Raw genomic sequence first — 18195 nt, 5'->3', positions numbered from 1 at the left:
AATCCCAGCTGATTTCAGGTGAGAGGCGGGGTTCACCCTGGGCAAGTTACCAATCTATCATAGGGTGAACACGCCCCTTTTCCAACAACAGGGATTGGGTTCTGCTCTGGTTCATGCACCAAATTTTGAACCGTTCGGACATTTCTACTAAAAGTAAATTGGCTCCCAACTTGAAGAGTTGTTTTTGAGCTGGATCACCAGTAACTTAAAAAAAAAAACCTTACAGGTGAGAATACAATCTTAAAATGTCCAGAATTAAACACCCAGTCCTCTGAGATTTAGATCTGCTTGTAAAAAGATAACAGGGAAATAATTGTAATTGCAGTCATATTTATTCTAATTTCAGACTGTAGTTTCATTTTTTTATTTCAACAAAAAGTTTGATTTTTATTTCAGCATTAACACACAGACACATCTTCTGTCCTGAGTTTCCATCTTCATCACGGTGTTTCCTTTAAACTTTACAGAAGGACCAGCAGCTCTGAGGCCCACTGGGTAATGAGTCTGTTGTCATGGTGACTGATTTTATGTCTTCATGGTTAAAGAACTGAGATTCGAGGTTCACGGCTCACATTTTTATCACCGACCGAACACTGAGAAAGAAAAAGTCAGTGATAAGTTGGATAAGTGACTTTTTTCTTTATATTCAGCTTTCATTTTTTATAAATTGTCATCATTTTGTGCTCATTTTAATTATAACACATTTAATCAGCAAACAACTTTTCAGTCAGTCAAACTGAACTAAAACGTAAAGAATGTAAGCTGTAAAGGGATGTAAATATAACTGTTTATAAAAATATTACTAGGTGATTAGAAACGAGCTAATCAAAGGGAATCTGACGTGTAGTTTGCTGTGCAGGAAGTAAAATTAATCCCACTGAATAAATAAGTTCTATTGGTCGTATTATGGTTATGTGACTCAGACCTTTTCCCGTTGATCATGAGTTCGAAGGCGTGGTTAATCTCCTTCAGAGGGAGCGTGTGTGTCACAAACTCATCCAGCAAGATTCGACTGTTCATGTAGTCCTCCACCAGTTTGGGTACACTACACACACTCTTCCATCCTGTTCAGTACACACAGAAAAAAAAACAATATGGATATATCCATACATCCAATGCACTTTCAGCCATATTCGTTATTTTTTTGTTGTGGATTTTGCCTTCAGATTTTTAAACCAGAAGTTTAATATGAATAGATGTTACGAAGCTGTGAGTATCTACGTGATAAATTGCTCGTCTCTTACCACCCAAGAAGGATCCTTTAAGCGTTCGTCCCAATAAGAGGTCCTTAGGGGACACCAAGATCAGGTTGTTTTCAGTCCATCCCACAATCACACAGGTTCCCCAGGCAGTATTGCAGCTCTCAAATGCTGCCCTCTAGTTGAGACAAAACACATTTTCATCAGAGTCTGAATCTGCACATTCTCATCTGTCTATAGTTGATAGTACAGCTGACGTCTGTAGCGGATGGCTCATGAATCAACCTCAAACCCACCATAAGTGTGACGTTCCCCACACACTCGAAGCTGTAGTCCACTCCTCCACTCGTCATCTCCATCAGCACCTTCTGAATGGGTTTGCTGTGATCGTTAGGGTTCACAAAGTCAGTGACACCGAACTTCTTGGCAACTTCACATTTCTCCGCGTTGATGTCGACACCGATGATCCTGGAGGCTCCGGCAGCTTTACAGCCCATCACCGTGGCGAGACCGATGGCTCCCAAACCGAACACGGCACAGACAGAACCATGCTCCACCTACAGAAGCGGGGAGGAACAACCACAAGGTTTAGTAAATACAACCCCGATTCCAAAAAAGTTGGGACAAAGTACAAATTGTAAATAAAAACGGAATGCAATAATTTACAAATCCCAAAATCTGATATTGTATTCACAATAGAACATAGACAACATATCAAATGTCGAAAGTGAGACATTTTGAAATTTCATGCCAAATATTGGCTCATTTGAAATTTCATGACGGCAACACATCTCAAAAAAGTTGGGACAGGGGCAATAAGAGGCTGGAAAAGTTAAAGGTACAAAAAAGGAACAGCTGGAGGACCAAATTGCAACTCATTAGGTCAATTGGCAATAGGTCATTAACATGACTGGGTATAAAAAGAGCATCTTGGAGTGGCAGCAGCTCTCAGAAGTAAAGATGGGAAGAGGATCACCAATCCCCCTAATTCTGCACCGACAAATAGTGGAGCAATATCAGAAAGGAGTTCGACAGTGTAAAATTGCAAAGAGTTTGAACATATCATCATCTACAGTGCATAATATCATCAAAAGATTCAGAGAATCTGGAAGAATCTCTGTGCGTAAGGGTCAAGGCTGGAAAACCATACTGGGTGCCCGTGATCTTCGGGCCCTTAGACGGCACTGCATCACATACAGGCATGCTTCTGTATTGCAAATCACAAAATGGGCTCAGGAATATTTCCAGAGAACATTATCTGTGAACACAATTCACCGTGCCATCCGCCGTTGCCAGCTAAAACTCTATAGTTCAAAAAAGAAGCCGTATCTAAACATGATCCAGAAGCGCAGATGTCTTCTCTGGGCCAAGGCTCATTTAAAATGGACTGTGGCAAAGTGGAAAACTGTTCTGTGGTCAGACGAATCAAAATTTGAAGTTCTTTATGGAAATCAGGGACGCCGTGTCATTCGGACTAAAGAGGAGAAGGACGACCCAAGTCGTTATCAGCGCTCAGTTCAGAAGCCTGCATCTCTGATGGTATGGGGTTGCATTAGTGCGTGTGGCATGGGCAGCTTACACATCTGGAAAGACACCATCAATGCTGAAAGGTATATCCAGGTTCTAGAGCAACATATGCTCCCGTCCAGACGACGTCTCTTTCAGGGAAGACCTTGCATTTTCCAACATGACAATGCCAAACCACATACTGCATCAATTACAGCATCATGGCTGCGTAGAAGAAGGGTCCGGGTACTGAACTGGACAGTCCGGAGCTTGGAAAAGCTGTAGATAGCTTGCCTTGCCAGACTAAGTTCGCAACAGGTCCTCGTGTTGCGTCACACTTAGGATGGGCGGGCCCAGGCTATGTCAGACCATGGATTCAGGAATAAAGCTGTTTGTCCACAAGCTCATGGTTAGAGTCGGGTGACCACAGGTTTGTGGATAGAGCTGTCTGACCACAAGCTCATGGACAGAGGTGGCCCACTTATAAATTGCCACCATATAAATAGTAAATAAAACTGATCCCTGAGGGTCACCTTGCTTTACAGAGCAGTGGGGGGTTAAATTAAGTCTGCAACTCCATATCATGGAGTTTATTTAAAAAAAAAAAGTGTGTGTCAGTACAGCACTGAGTTCATAAAAATTGAACGTATCTCACCATGACTCAGGAGTTTAAAGTCCTCTGTGAGGTGGCTGAGCGGATTAATCAGTAACGTAATATTCTCAAACTACAGTATTTAATCGCATGCTCAGGTTACTTATTAAACGTTGTTGAAACACACACACACACACACACTTACTTTGGCCGAATTTAGTGCTGCTCCGTATCCTGTAGCCACCCCACAGCCGAGGAGACACACTTTATCCAGCGGTGCATCTCGGTGAATCTTAGCGACGTTGTATTCAGGAACGACGGTGTATTCGGAGAAAGTGCTCACACCAGAAAACTGATACACCTGCTGACCCTTACAGGTGAAACGACTCGTACCATCAGCTAGCACACACTGCTGAAGCTTCTCCCTGAGAGAGACAGACAGACAGACAGTTAGAGAGATAAAAAAAAAAATCAGTATAATCAGTGAGTAATCTTATTGTCAGGGTCACTATTTAAACCTCCAGTGAGAAAACTGAGAGCAGTGAGGAGAAATACAATACACTACTCATTCCTGAAATTATATCTTCAATTCAATTCTATTGATATACTCATTTTAATAATATACATTATCATAGCGGGGCGGCACGGTGGTGTAGTGGTTAGTGCTGTCGCCTCACAGCAAGAAGGTCCGGGTTCGAGCCCCGTGGCCGGCGAGGGCCTTTCTGTGCGGAGTTTGCATGTTCTCCCCGTGTCCGCGTGGGTTTCCTCCGGGTGCTCCGGTTTCCCCCACAGTCCAAAGACATGCAGGTTAGGTTAACTGGTGACTCTAAATTGAGCGTAGGTGTGAATGTGAGTGTGAATGGTTGTCTGTGTCTATGTGTCAGCCCTGTGATGACCTGGCGACTTGTCCAGGGTGTACCCCGCCTTTCGCCCGTAGTCAGCTGGGATAGGCTCCAGCTTGCCTGCGACCCTGTAGAACAGGATAAAGCAGCTACAGATAATGAGATGAGATGAGACATTATCATAGCACAGCTTTACAGAAACACAGCTATGGATGGAATTTCACTGTGCTGTAATGCATTTTTCTTCTAGATTTAGAAGAAAATAACCTTGACAGTAACAAGATTTAAAATATTCAAATATTACAACCCTGATTCCAAAAAAGTTGGGACAAAGTACAAATTGTAAATAAAAACGGAATGCAGTGATGTGGAAGTTTCAAAATTCCATATTTTATTCAGAATAGAACATAGATGACATATCAAATGTTTAAACTGAGAAAATGTATCATTTAAAGAGAAAAATTAGGTGATTTTAAATTTCATGACAACAACACATCTCAAAAAAGTTGGGACAAGGCCATGTTTCCCACTGTGAGACATCCCCTTTTCTCTTTACAACAGTCTGTAAACGTCTGGGGACTGAGGAGACAAGTTGCTCAAGTTTAGGGATAGGAATGTTAACCCATTCTTGTCTAATGTAGGATTCTAGTTGCTCAACTGTCTTAGGTCTTTTTTGTCGTATCTTCCATTTTATGATGCGCCAAATGTTTTCTATGGGTGAAAGATCTGGACTGCAGGCTGGCCAGTTCAGTACCCGGACCCTTCTTCTACGCAGCCATGATGCTGTAATTGATGCAGTATGTGGTTTGGCATTGTCATGTTGGAAAACGCAAGGTCTTCCCTGAAAGAGACGTCGTCTGGATGGGAGCATATGCTGCTCTAGAACCTGGATATACCTTTCAGCATTGATGGTGTCTTTCCAGATGTGTAAGCTGCCCATGCCACACACACTAATGCAACCCCATACCATCAGAGATGCAGGCTTCTGAACTGAGCACTGATAACAACTTGGGTCGTCCTTCTCCTCTTTAGTCCGAATGACACGGCGTCCCTGAATTCCATAAAGAACTTCAAATTTTGATTCGTCTGACCACAGAACAGTTTTCCACTTTGCCACAGTCCATTTTAAATGAGCCTTGGCCCAGAGAAGACGTCTGCGCTTCTGGATCGTGTTTAGATACGGCTTCTTCTTTGAACTATAGAGTTTTAGCTGGCAACGGCGGATGGCACGGTGAATTGTGTTCACAGATAATGTTCTCTGGAAATATTCCTGAGCCCATTTTGTGATTTCCAATACAGAAGCATGCCTGTATGTGATGCAGTGCCGTCTAAGGGCCCGAAGATCACGGGCACCCAGTATGGTTTTCCAGCCTTGACCCTTACGCACAGAGATTCTTCCAGATTCTCTGAATCTTTTGATGATATTATGCACTGTAGATGATGATATGTTCAAACTCTTTGCAATTTTACACTGTCGAACTCCTTTCTGATATTGCTCCACTATTTGTCGGCGCAGAATTAGGGGGATTGGTGATCCTCTTCCCATCTTTACTTCTGAGAGCCGCTGCCACTCCAAGATGCTCTTTTTATACCCAGTCATGTTAATGACCTATTGCCAATTGACCTAATGAGTTGCAATTTGGTCCTCCAGCTGTTCCTTTTTTGTACCTTTAACTTTTCCAGCCTCTTATTGCCCCTGTCCCAACTTTTTTGAGATGTGTTGCTGTCATGAAATTTCAAATGAGCCAATATTTGGCATGAAATTTCAAAATGGCTCACTTTCAACATTTGATATGTTGTCTTTGTTCTATTGTGAATACAATATCAATTTTTGAGATTTGTAAATTATTGCATTCCGTTTTTGTTTACAATTTGTACTTTGTCCCAACTTTTTTGGAATCGGGGTTGTATATGATATGCTCAGAAAATAATTATGTTGCAGTCATAAAGATGGAGTTTCTAGAGTTTAGTTGTGTTGATCAGGGGTTTTAATTGGATTTAAAAAAAAATCAACAAAAACAAAGTCCTCACCTGTTCTTTGTGCACAAGTTTGTCTTTGGACTCAGACAGAACTGACACTCATCACAGTAAGGTAGGAGGACAGGGATCACATGATCTCCTGGAGGGAAGAAGAAGAAGATTCAAAATTAATCAGGTCTTTCAGAAAAATAATCTCCACCTACACACCAAGGTTGCTGTTTCCCACACTGTCTGTATACCAGCCCTCCTCTACAGCTGGGGGTCTGGAAGTCTGGAGGACCTTCAGTGCTTCCACATAATGTTGGATGTCTGAAGCTTATCCTGAGACTCACCTGCTGTGATCTTGTGCCTCTTACTGGCATACTTACCAGACCAACTGCAGAAGCACTGAGGCCACAATCACACAAATATTAACCCCATTTCCAGAAAAGTGGGGATATTTTCCAAAATGCAATAAAAACAAAAATCTCATCATCTGTAGCCGCTTTATCCTGTCTACAGGGTCGCAGGCAAGCTGGAGCCTATCCCAGCTGACTACGGGCGAAAGGCGGGGTACACCCTGGACAAGTCGCCAGGTCATCACAGGGCTGACACATAGACACAGACAACCATTCACACTCACATTCACATCTACACTCAATTTAGAGTCACCAGTTAACCTAACCTGCATGTCTTTGGACTGTGGGGGAAACCGGAGCACCCGGAGGAAACCCACGCGGACACGGGGAGAACATGCAAACTCCGCACAGAAAGGCCCTCGCCGGCCATGGGGCTCGAACCTGGACCTTCTTGCTGTGAGGCAACAGCGCTAACCACCACACCCCCATGCCGCCCCAGATTCCACAATAAACAGGTTAAATGATAGCATGACTGGGTTTAAAAGGAGCAGCACCAAAGACTCAGTGTTTGCAAGCAAGAATGAGGTGTGGCTCACTGCTTTGTTCTAAAATTCATGAGAGAATTGCTTGTACATTCAAAAAGAACATTTCTCAACACAAGATTTTAGGTCTTTCAAAATCTACAGTCCATAATATTGTGAAAAGATTCAGGGAATTTGGAGACATCTCAGTGCGTAAAGGGTGAGGTCGGAAACCACTGTTGAATGTGCATGACCTTTGAGCCCTCAGGTGGCACTGCCTGAGAAAGGGTCATGCTAATGTGACAAATATAACCACATGGGCTCAGGAGGACTTTGGAAAACCGTCATCACTTAACACCGTCTGCTGCTGCATCCAGAAATGCAACCTGAAACTGTATTACACAAGGAGGAAGCCATTCATCAATTCTATAGAGAAACACTGCTGATTTCTCTGGGCCTGAACTCATCTCAGATGGACCAAAAGACAGTGGAAGCATGTGCTGTGGTCAAACGAGTCACATTTCAACTCATTTTGGGGAAAACCAGACATCAAGTTCTTAGTGCCAAAGGTGAACACAACCATTGATTTTGTCATTGATTTTGTTATCAGAGGGGTGCAAAGGTAGCATCTGTGATGGTATGGGGGGGGGTCAGTGCCCGCAGCATGGGGGAGTTACATGTGTGTGAAGGTATCATTGATATATTGGGGGATATATTGGGATTTTAGAGAGACATATCCCGGGTAGTCCATGCTTATTTGAGCAGGACAATGTCAGGCCACATTTTGCATGGGCTACAACAGTGTGGCTTTGTAGACACAGAGTGCATGTGCTTGACTGGTCTGCTGCCAGTCCAGATCTGTCTTCTACTGAGAATGTACGGTTCATCATGAAGAGGAGAATCTGACAACGGCGACTACGGAATGTTGAGCAGCTGAAGTCTTGTATCAAGCAAAAATGGACAAAAATTCCAATTGCAAAAGTACAACAATTAGCATCCTCAGATCCCCTACAATTAAAAAGAGTTATTAAAGGAAAGGTGATGTAACACAATAGTAAATGTCTGATTCTCTGTCCCAACTTTTTTTGAGTGTGTTGCAGGCATTGAATTCTAACTTTGTTCATATTTACAAATTACAATTAAGTTGATCAGTAAAACTATTGAAAATATTTTCTTTGTACTTTTGTTACTTCAATAAAAGTTGACGTGAATTAACAAATCACAGATTTTTGTTTTTATTGCATTTTGGAAAATATCCCAACTTTTCTGGAAATGGGGTTAGTTATCATCAGCTGTCCATCGCTAGTGATGATGACTGCTTCATTAGGACACACAGAAATGCAGCTGGGCCAAAAGGCCCACACCAGAGTGACAGAGCTGTCCACAGGGGTGGCACATATGGCCTGGCTGAGCCACCATGGAATGCCTGGGCTTGTGAGCTCTGATATACTATTCTCTCCTAGCGAAGTGCCTTGCACAGTAAGGTAAGACAAACAATGTCATGTCCCCATTGTGTTGTCTCTTTGGACCTCTGGACCTGATGTCAAGTGGTGCACAAATGTGCCACAGACTTGATGGGTATAGAAGTTGCCCTGCAGTGACAACTGACTTGCCAAGTGATGCCATCCATTGGCCATTTGAGTGGCTCTTCCGCATGCCATCTGGTGGTGTGCCATTGACCCTGTTGGGTTCATCTGCCACACTGCACTGAAAAGTGCACAGCTGCCAGCACCTTATTGGTGATGTATTATTTAACCCATAGCTGGAACCCAGGCAGGTGCTACCACTCTGGGTCAGAGCAGACCTGGGAGCAATGGTGATTAAGCGGTAACTCCACTTTCCCCAGTACTCAAGTCCACCTGGACCTGAGACTTACCACTGGTTGCAGTTTAAAGTCACACCCAGGACTAAATGTCAATGGAGTTAGTACAGCTATGCTGGGTAGGTCATGTCATCAGACTCCCCAGGACCAACAGTCAGGGGCCTCATGGTCAAGGTTCAGCAGGTAGGCAGAAGAAAAGGTATAAAGATCAGGTGAACCTTTCACTAAAGAAGTGCTATATAAGATCTGAGAACCTGCAGAGTGAATCTGCTGACTGTGACACCTGGCAGCGGCTCATTGTTAGTGGGATGCGTACAGTGGAAGAAGAGAACAGGACTAGAAGGAGATAGCATAAGAAACTGAAGAAGAACACACCAGACTATACAGCTACCACCACTATCACTGATAAATACCCCACCTGTAACACAACATGGGGTTCTGGGACTAGATGATTAGAGTGGTTAGGTGTCTTAGACAGGCTTGTAGTACTTGAGTCTGACTCGTGCCCTACTTTTAAGGACTCATGACTTGACTTGGACTTGAGCACTGATGACTCAGACTTGTGCATTAACTGCATTTGGACTTGTAAATTGGAGACGAGGACTCAGGTTTTTTCTTTATTTTTTGTAACATGCCATAATAATTTGGCATAAGATATTTATATCCACATTGATTTTTATACTAATTTCGTGCAAGAGAATGCACATTCACCTGTTCATACGTCATGTTCAGGAACAAACTAACGTTAATGGCACTAAAATGCCTGGAGAGACGCCCCTAGGATTGTCCGCGTTGCTTATACAGACTTCTCGTGCAGTGGGAAAAAATGCACTGCTGTGTGTTCCAAATGTAGAAGAACTATCGAGGAGACGACGGGGACGACCTCGAACTTCAATCACCATTTGGCAAGACTCCACCCAGAGAAGGAAGTGACACACGATGTTCATTGCGCTGTTGATAGTGGGCGGGGCTTGCTGAGTGATGAACTAGTGAGTGTTCACCCTCTCTCATGTTATTTGCCCTGTTGATAGTGAGCGGGGCTTGCTGAGCGATGAACAAGCTTTTTATCTGTAACCTATTCACTAAAATGGGGCAGTTGCACGGTAACGTTAGTCCAACACAGTAGCAGAGACGCTTTCACATAAAGGCAGCAACAGCCACCATCATATGGTGCAGCTGGAGTCTTGTTCTCGGACTCGACTCAGATCAATTATGGACTCAACTTGGACTCGACTCGAAATATTCTGTAATGACTTGAACTTCGGACTTGAACACTGGGAACTCGGGACTGGACTCGGACTTGAGGTTTAGTGACTCGACTACAACACTGGTCTTAGAACCTACCATTACAGGAGAAAAATGGATATTATCATCAGATTACGATGGACAACAAGTAAAGCCAGTATCTCACTGGGCTGCAACAGCCTGCGACTAGTTGGAGACACAACAATTGCGATAAAATATGCGAATTAGCGACAATTTTCACTTGGAATCACACTGATTTGATATCCACATATTTTATCGGAATTGTTGTGTCTCCAACTAGTTGCAGGCTGTCGCAGCCCAGTGAGAACTGGCTGAACTCGCACTTCCTGTCTCACGGACACTGACTTGAGAAGGGTTCGTGACGGCTTTGTAACACCAGCGATGCATTTGTGGTTATTTTGAGAGAAATTTTGTCGCATGAATTTTTTGAACATGTTAAAAATTTCAGCGACGAAGAAGCGACACTTTGCGACTCGTGCAAGGAAATTGAGAAGCCCCGCGAATGTTTCAAGACACTTTTGAAACTCTCTCGAGAATGACATTCGCAATTTGTCACAGTCCAGTGAGATACGGGCTTAAGTGGGTGTGTGTGCAGTGTACCTGGCTGCACAGTGGTCACCCCCGGGCCGACACTCTCCACCACACCAGCAGCCTCATGACCCAGAATGAGGGGAAATGGCAGAGTCCTCACTCCTTTCCCACAATCATTCAGAAACGTCCAGTCTGTGTGACACACACCGCTTGCTGCTATCTGCAAAACCACATGCAACACACACACACACGCGCGCACACACACACACACACGCACACACACACACACACACACACACACACACACACACACACACAGCTTAAATCAGTGGCTGCATTCAAAACTCGAGGCTATAACCAAGATTCTACAGAACAGAAGGAACACTCTCCTGTTAGTCCTGAGGAGAAACACAGACCTTAATTCTAACTTCATGGTCTTTAGGTGGAGCAACTTCCACTTCTTCAACAGACAGAGGCTTCCCAGGTTCCCACGCAACAGCTGCTTTACACCTGATGACCTAAAACACACACACAGAATGGTGCTGTTATTGAGTGTCATTAGGTTTATATGTAAACCACTCAGACATGAGTGAGGCACCAGGTTTGTGTAGAACCCTGCAACCCTGCAGAGGAACCTTTATAGGTGATTTGAAATTTCTGTAGAGTTACTATCTTTTATGACGACTTGTCTGTTACAGGTTTTACAGTACATGTCCCCTGACTTTTGTCAGCACTCTGCACTACTACCTCTATGTCTGTCGAACCCATGCCCCTAAATTTACCTGCTACCAAATTAACTGTGATTTGGTGAAGTGCAGCAAACTTAACTACAGTCAGTTACGGTCATGATCAATGAGTTCATAACATATGTTTAAAAAGATATCTTAACAAGTCTTTTCATAGTAACTGCAAACTTGGACAATTATTAATATAGTAAACTCAGCGTAAACATCATTGGACATCATTGTCAGTCCCTGAGGGAACCCTCCCAAAGGGATCAATAAAGTTTTATCTAATCTAATCTAATCTAATCTAATCTAATCTAATCTAATCTAAAACCATGTAGGAACAATTAAATCATTATCTCACACAATCCTAATGTGCACATTTGATTCCTCAAACATTGAGTAAATCACCAATTCCCCGTCCTTCCACTGAATATAGTCAGTGCTGTTGCTGTTGCTGTGCTGTCAGCACTGGATGATCGAGACCACAGTGATAAGTGCATTAAAATTAACTGGAAAAAACAACAACACGTGGATCCGTTCTAAATGTTCTCATGGATGTCACGTGGCCACTTATTGAATATCTATCCAGTTCAACACACTACATCCTGTAGCAGGAGAATTATTCATAATGATTATTATTAATCATACTAATGTACATTATTTATTAAACACTGGATTTACCAAATTGTTTTTGTTGATGTTTTATAAAAGCAATAATCTGCTCAAGGGTGTGTGTTACAGTGATTTTATCACAGGTATGGTGATTTTATTCCACTTCATACCTTGACATGAGACAAAATCAGTGCAAGACACATCCTCGAGTGGTGTATTGCTTTCATAAACAACTACAGGTAGTCGTCGACTTACGACCGATTGACTTTACGACCGTCTGGTTATGACTGGCAAGTGTTTCCCAGCTGAGCATACGACAGTTTCCGCCCCAGCTCCCGGCAGCGCCTCTCGCCACGTACGACAGTTTCCACCCCAGCTCCCGGTAGCGCCTCTCGCCACGTACAACAGTTTCCGCCCCAGCTCCCGGTAGCGCCTCTCGCCGCATACAACAGTTTCCGCCCCAGCTCCCAGCAGCGCCTCTCGCCGCGTACAACAGTTTCCGCCCCAGCTCCCGGCACATGCGCAGTCTCTCTCGCGCTCCCTCACTCCGTCATACAGTTTCCGCCCCAGCTCCTGGTTTATGAAACGAGCAAATCCTCCCGCCAGCCCGAGCGCTGCAACAGCTGATGATGACGTAGACGACCCACAGCCAAGCACCAGTGATGCCAGCGGTCACTAAATTTTGTATTTTGCTATGTTTTACATTTGGATTTTGGTATGTTTCAAACTAAAATGTTTTCTATTTTTCACACTTGTATTTTGTATTTTTTGTTTTGCACATACGAATTGTACTGTACGCAGTGTAGTATGCAGTGTTTGACTTAAACCAAATAATGAGCCAAGGTAATGAAATAAGAAAATGTTGATAAAATAAGACTTTAAGATGATTACAATATCATTACACATCACAATATACTTACATTCATTTAACATAGGCCGACTTACGACCAGATCGGTTTACGACCGGTCAGTCGCAGCCAAACGCAGTCGTAAGTCGACGACTACCTGTATTGTGTTCATTTTAGGTCATAAAAGTGCATTTTATATTAAGATATTATTTTATATTATAAGGTACATTCATCAGCAACAGAAGAAACAACTTCAGTAATAAATCAGTTCCTACCTTATTCTCAGTTCCCATTTTGAAAATAATCAGATCTTTAGTTACAAGCCCTTAAAAAGCAACACACACACACACACACACACACACACACACACACACACAACTTATTGCACATTCAGTATAAGTTAAAAGGGTACACTAGTTAATGTACACTTTATTTATTATAATATCTTATTTTTAGTAGTGCATCATTTAGAGTTACAGAGATGACATACATGACATTACCTGTGCAGAAGTGTGTGTGCAGAAGTGTGTATGCAGAAGTGTATGCTTTTATATTAACCGTGTTATGTAAGGGGTAATGTCCAGTGAGTTAGTCATTATTGCAAAATAAACCCTGCCAGGGTGAGAGAAACATCTGCTTGGTGTGGCGAAACTGGTACACACAGGTCTGATTGCAGAGGTGGACAGTAACGAAGTACATTTACTTGGGTCATTCCGTGCCAACTCACCTAAATTTCAGGAACTCCCCCACATCACCGTCTCAGATTTTACTCAAAAAATTCTCTAATCAAGAATCATATGTTTGTACCACACATGCAAAATATTAGCCCCCAATTATGTTGTAGTTTTGGAACTACAGGCTTTTGAAATATTGTCAAAACACCACGTCGAAATTGGCTCTTTCCCCAACTTCAGAGACCCATAACTTTTTATTGCAGCTATCTAGAAAGTTGTGTGTGCAGATTCTTACTGAATGATACCCACTCTTTTCAAATCTGTTGCCAGAAAGCCTCTGAAGGACATACGTTTTGCATAATAGGAAGCCAAAAATGGCATTTTGGCCAAAATCGCTTAAAATTCATTAAAACTCTAAGGGGCCTAGTAGAAATATGAAACTAGTTAGATTTTTTTCCTCATTACATAGTAATTGTAGGGTTGTTATCTGTTCACAGAAACATATTTTGCGATGAAAATTATGTTCCTGAATTTTTAAAAATTTTTTTAACATCTTACGTCCTTTCCGAGGGGGCTAAAATAGGGCATTTTTGCCATCTTATTTGGTAATGTGGCTAGGGGTTTAGGATCTTCTAATTTTTTGTGAAGATGCTCTCATATAAGATGTAACTACTCCCTGATTTTTTTTAACAAACGCCCCTTGCTTCATATTTTAATAATTTGTTTTGTACATGGACAGTTTCATCATTTTTCACTTTTTTCCACATTCAGAACTCTGTAACTCTAAATTGGAAGATTCCTACTAGCAGCTATTTCAGATTTACATACACTGACACACAAATTTTCATATTTTAGTAGTAGTATGCCCAAGAAATTCATATTTTTCTTTCTATTGGGACCTAAAAACAGCTATTTGGCCAAAAATGACAAAAATGTTGACTTGATATTTTTCAAGTTCTGGAGGGAATGGGCTATTTTCCTCATAAATTAAAGATGTGGTGACTTTTTCTATCCATATATATATATATATATTAGCAATGATATCCTTAGCCCAATTGCACCCACTCAGCTGGAGATGAGAAGGGTTTCTTCTGATGTGGTACCATCATCGGTAGTGGACATAGGACCTGAAACCACACCAGTTTTACAGTCCCAGTTACAGGCCCCAAGCCAAATGTCCCAATCTGCACCAAATATGTACCAGCCGGGCAAATATATTGCCTGTGTTTGACAGAAAATGGTACATTGGAAATATTGTCACCAGAAATGAAGAAGAAAATGATGTGTATGTCAATTTCATGAGACAAGGACGAGGCAACACATTCTCATGGCCACCACAAAGCAGGAAAGATGAATGTTGGGTGCCTTTGCTTCATGTCCTTTGTGTGGTAGAGGCCCCAAACATAAAAAGTGGGGGACGCCAATACCAACTAACAGAGGATGACTTCAAACTTGTGAAAGACTTAAGTTTTAACTTATGTACTACTAGATGACAGTTTATGAGTGTCTTAGCACATCACATGAAACTGTACTGCCTGTGAATGAATTACCCATTATCACGGATGCCCATATTTGACTTTAAATTATGTACAAATCTTGTGATGTTTTTCAACATCATGATCATGGATCATTGAATGTGTTAATATGTAAATAAAACCTCATTGCTAAATGTTTTGTGCTTACACAACCTTGAAGTATATTAAAAGTATACTACTAGAAGTATACTACTCCAGAATTTTGTTATTTTTCTATATTTTCCAAGGATATTCAACAAAAATTGCAATTATACCTAAAATTTTCTAATTGCAAAAAATACTATACAATACAGTAAAAGTTGTTCGGGAAATGTGTATGCCTAGATTAGGTTCTTATAAGCCTTAATTTGTGTGCAAAACACCCCTTCATTATTCCCTTGTTTATTAAAAGCTGCCCAGCGTTTTTGTCATTTTTGGCCAAATAGCTGTTTTTAGGTCCCAATAGAAAGAAAAATATGAATTTCTTGGGCATACTACTACTAAAATATGAAAATTTGTGTGTCAGTGTATGTAAATCTGAAATAGCTGCTAGTAGGAATCTTCCAATTTAGAGTTACAGAGTTCTGAATGTGGAAAAAAGTGAAAAATGATGAAACTGTCCATGTACAAAACAAATTATTAAAATATGAAGCAAGGGGCGTTTGTTAAAAAAAATCAGGGAGTAGTTACATCTTATATGAGAGCATCTTCACAAAAAATTAGAAGATCCTAAACCCCTAGCCACATGACCAAATAAGATGGCAAAAATGCCCTATTTTAGCCCCCTCGGAAAGGACGTAAGATGTTAAAAAAAATTTTTTAAATTCAGGAATTGAAATTTCATGGCAAAATATGTTTCTGTGAACAGATAACAACCCTACAATTACTATGTAGTGAGGAAAAAAATCTAACTAGCTTCATATTTCTACTATGCCCCCTAGAGTTTTAATGAATTTTAAGTGATTTTGGCCAAAACGTCATTTTTGGCTTCCCATTATGCAAAACGTATGTCCTTCAGAGGCTTTGTGGCAACAGATTTGAAAAGAGTGGGTATCATTCAGAAAGAATCTGCAAACACAACTGTCTAGATAGCTGCAATAAAAAGTTATGGGTCTCTGAAGTTGGGGAAAGAGCCATTTCGTCATGTGGTATTTTGACATAAAAATTTCAAAGGCCTGTAGTTCCAAAACTACAATGAATTGGGAGCTAATATTTTGCATGTGTGGTACAAACATATGATTCTTGATTATAGAATTTTTTGAGCAAAATCTGAGACGGTGATGTGGGGACCCTTAGGTGAGTTGGCACGGAATGACCCACTTGAGTTCTGTACTTAAGTACACTTTTTGAGTATCTGTACTTTACTTGAGTATTAATTTTTTTTGGCAACTTATGACTTTAACTTCACTACATTTGAAAGACAAATATCGTACTTTTCACTCCACTACATTTCTATCAAGGTCCTCATTACGCGTTACTATGAAGCAGATTTGAAAGTGTGTGTTTATTTTCTTTTCTTTTCTAAAATGTGATGGTTTTTTCCCAGGTGACACTGAAACAGACGATCAGTAATCACTCGGGTCACATCACGTCCATAGACTGGATAAAATCAAGTTCAACGATTTCTCAGCAGCGTTATTTAACACAATCCGTTGATGGCAGAATGGAAGGAGGCGGTTCTTCTGGGGAACGCACGCACCCATGGCCCATGAACCCATGTTTCAGTTTTCTGAAAGGATTAAAGATTCATCTTTAATTCATTTTTAATTTGTTTGCTTTGTTTGCCGAAAACAAACCACATCACGGCCTCCAAAAACTTGCCGTCCAACCTGCGGAAGCATATCGAGGGATGTAAGTGTTTTATTCCAAGAGAAAGCTTGCAATGAAGTTGTCTGTGCTTTTAGAGCTAGCAGTAACATTGCAATAGCTGTGCAGTCTGGTTAGTCAAATGATTTTCTATGGATTTGCCCGCCAAGTTGCCATAGCCTTGTTCATGGTTAATGTTTACACATGGCTAGTTAACTTGGACACTGTTAGTTAGCATGTAAAAACGGAGTTACACTAACATGAATAATGTTAACTTATCTGTATCTGAAGTGCTTTCAGAAATGTTTTAGCATAATCTTGCCAAATAAACAGAATGTAGAAATCTTTCTTTTCTAGTAGTGTTAGCTACCCAATATGATTTTGAGTTTGAAAAGAGTTTGCTAGCATGTCAGGTGGAGCTTCACTGACCAGCTAGCTTAATGTTAAACCATCATGACGGCACAACGTGTTCATTTTGTGAATTCACATTTCTGTCTTTGGGAACGGCGTTAGGTTTTGTAAGCGTTGTGGCAATAATACAACAATGCGTTGACAGAAAATGTACTTTTAATACTTAAGTATTTTTAAAAGCAACACTGCAAAAAATTGAAAACTGAATTTGAGGAGAAAATGACTTAATACTCATGAAATGATCTTGCTGCATGGACAGATATTTTTACTTGATAAGACGTCTTAGAATAAGTTGGTTACAATCTAGAACTAGGCTTAATAATCTCAGAATTGGTGTCTTGTATTCTTCTAATAGGAAATGCTAGATCAGTTCAACTATTTTCAAGATATTTTTACTTGCTAAGATATCATTTTTTGCAGTGAAGTACTTCAGTACTTTAACTTAAGTAAAAATTTGACTGGACAACTTTCACTTGTATCAGAGTAACATCTGACCAGTGGGATCTGTACTTTGACTTAAGTAATGAAGTTGGGTTCTTTGTCCAGCTCTGAATTAATGTAATGTAATATATACTGTCTCTTTCCTTTCATACAGTAGTGTTGTCTAAACCAGTCATGTACTGCTTCATCACCCATTTACGTCACCCTGTTATACACTGATAACTTAGCTTCATCAAGCACATCATCATTATCCAATCTCAGAGCTACAGGTACAACACACTCTTGAATGTGAATATATCCTCATGTTTTTCCTACAATAAATTAAGAAACATCTCTGAGAGCAGCTGTGTCCGTGTCAGTGACTGTTTGCTCCCGGATCGATCCGTGAGGCAGAATCTCGTAGCCAGCAGAGGTCTACATTCAAGTCAGTTTATTTGTATAGCGCTTTTAACAATAAACATTGTCACAAAGCAGCTTTACAGAATTTGAACAACTGAAAGCATGAGCTAATTTTATCCCTAATCTATCCCCAATGATGAAGCCTGTGGCAACGGTGGCGAGGAA

General features: G+C 41.2%; 1 protein-coding gene across 1 annotated transcript; it reads right to left on the bottom strand.

Annotated features, from left to right (window-relative positions):
• Positions 1-568: 568 nt before the first annotated feature.
• On the bottom strand, positions 569-13078 carry LOC132890398 (alcohol dehydrogenase class-3-like). Its single transcript, XM_060927218.1, has 9 exons — positions 13061-13078; positions 11014-11115; positions 10667-10817; positions 6171-6258; positions 3497-3722; positions 1496-1750; positions 1245-1377; positions 926-1064; positions 569-593 (listed from the first exon to the last, which is right to left on the bottom strand). The coding sequence occupies exons 1-9, from the start codon at positions 13076-13078 to the stop codon at positions 569-571; spliced, it is 1137 nt and encodes a 378-aa protein (XP_060783201.1).
• Between the last annotated feature and the right edge of the window lie 5117 nt (positions 13079-18195).

Source organism: Neoarius graeffei, chromosome 8 (genome assembly GCF_027579695.1).
Source record: "Neoarius graeffei isolate fNeoGra1 chromosome 8, fNeoGra1.pri, whole genome shotgun sequence".
Lineage (NCBI taxonomy): Eukaryota > Metazoa > Chordata > Actinopteri > Siluriformes > Ariidae > Neoarius > Neoarius graeffei.
Note: the sequence above shows the minus strand (reverse complement) of the source record. Positions and strands in the feature narration are given on the sequence as shown.

Excerpts from the sequence above, each read along its gene's own strand:
- LOC132890398 (XM_060927218.1), bottom strand. Across the intron at positions 1,751-3,496 it reads TAAATTCGGCCAAAGTAAGT|CATGGTTCTGTCTGTGCCGT; the intron begins GTGTGTGTGTGT and ends CTGTAGGTGGAG. Across the intron at positions 1,065-1,244 it reads TAAAGGATCCTTCTTGGGTG|GATGGAAGAGTGTGTGTAGT; the intron begins GTAAGAGACGAG and ends TGTACTGAACAG.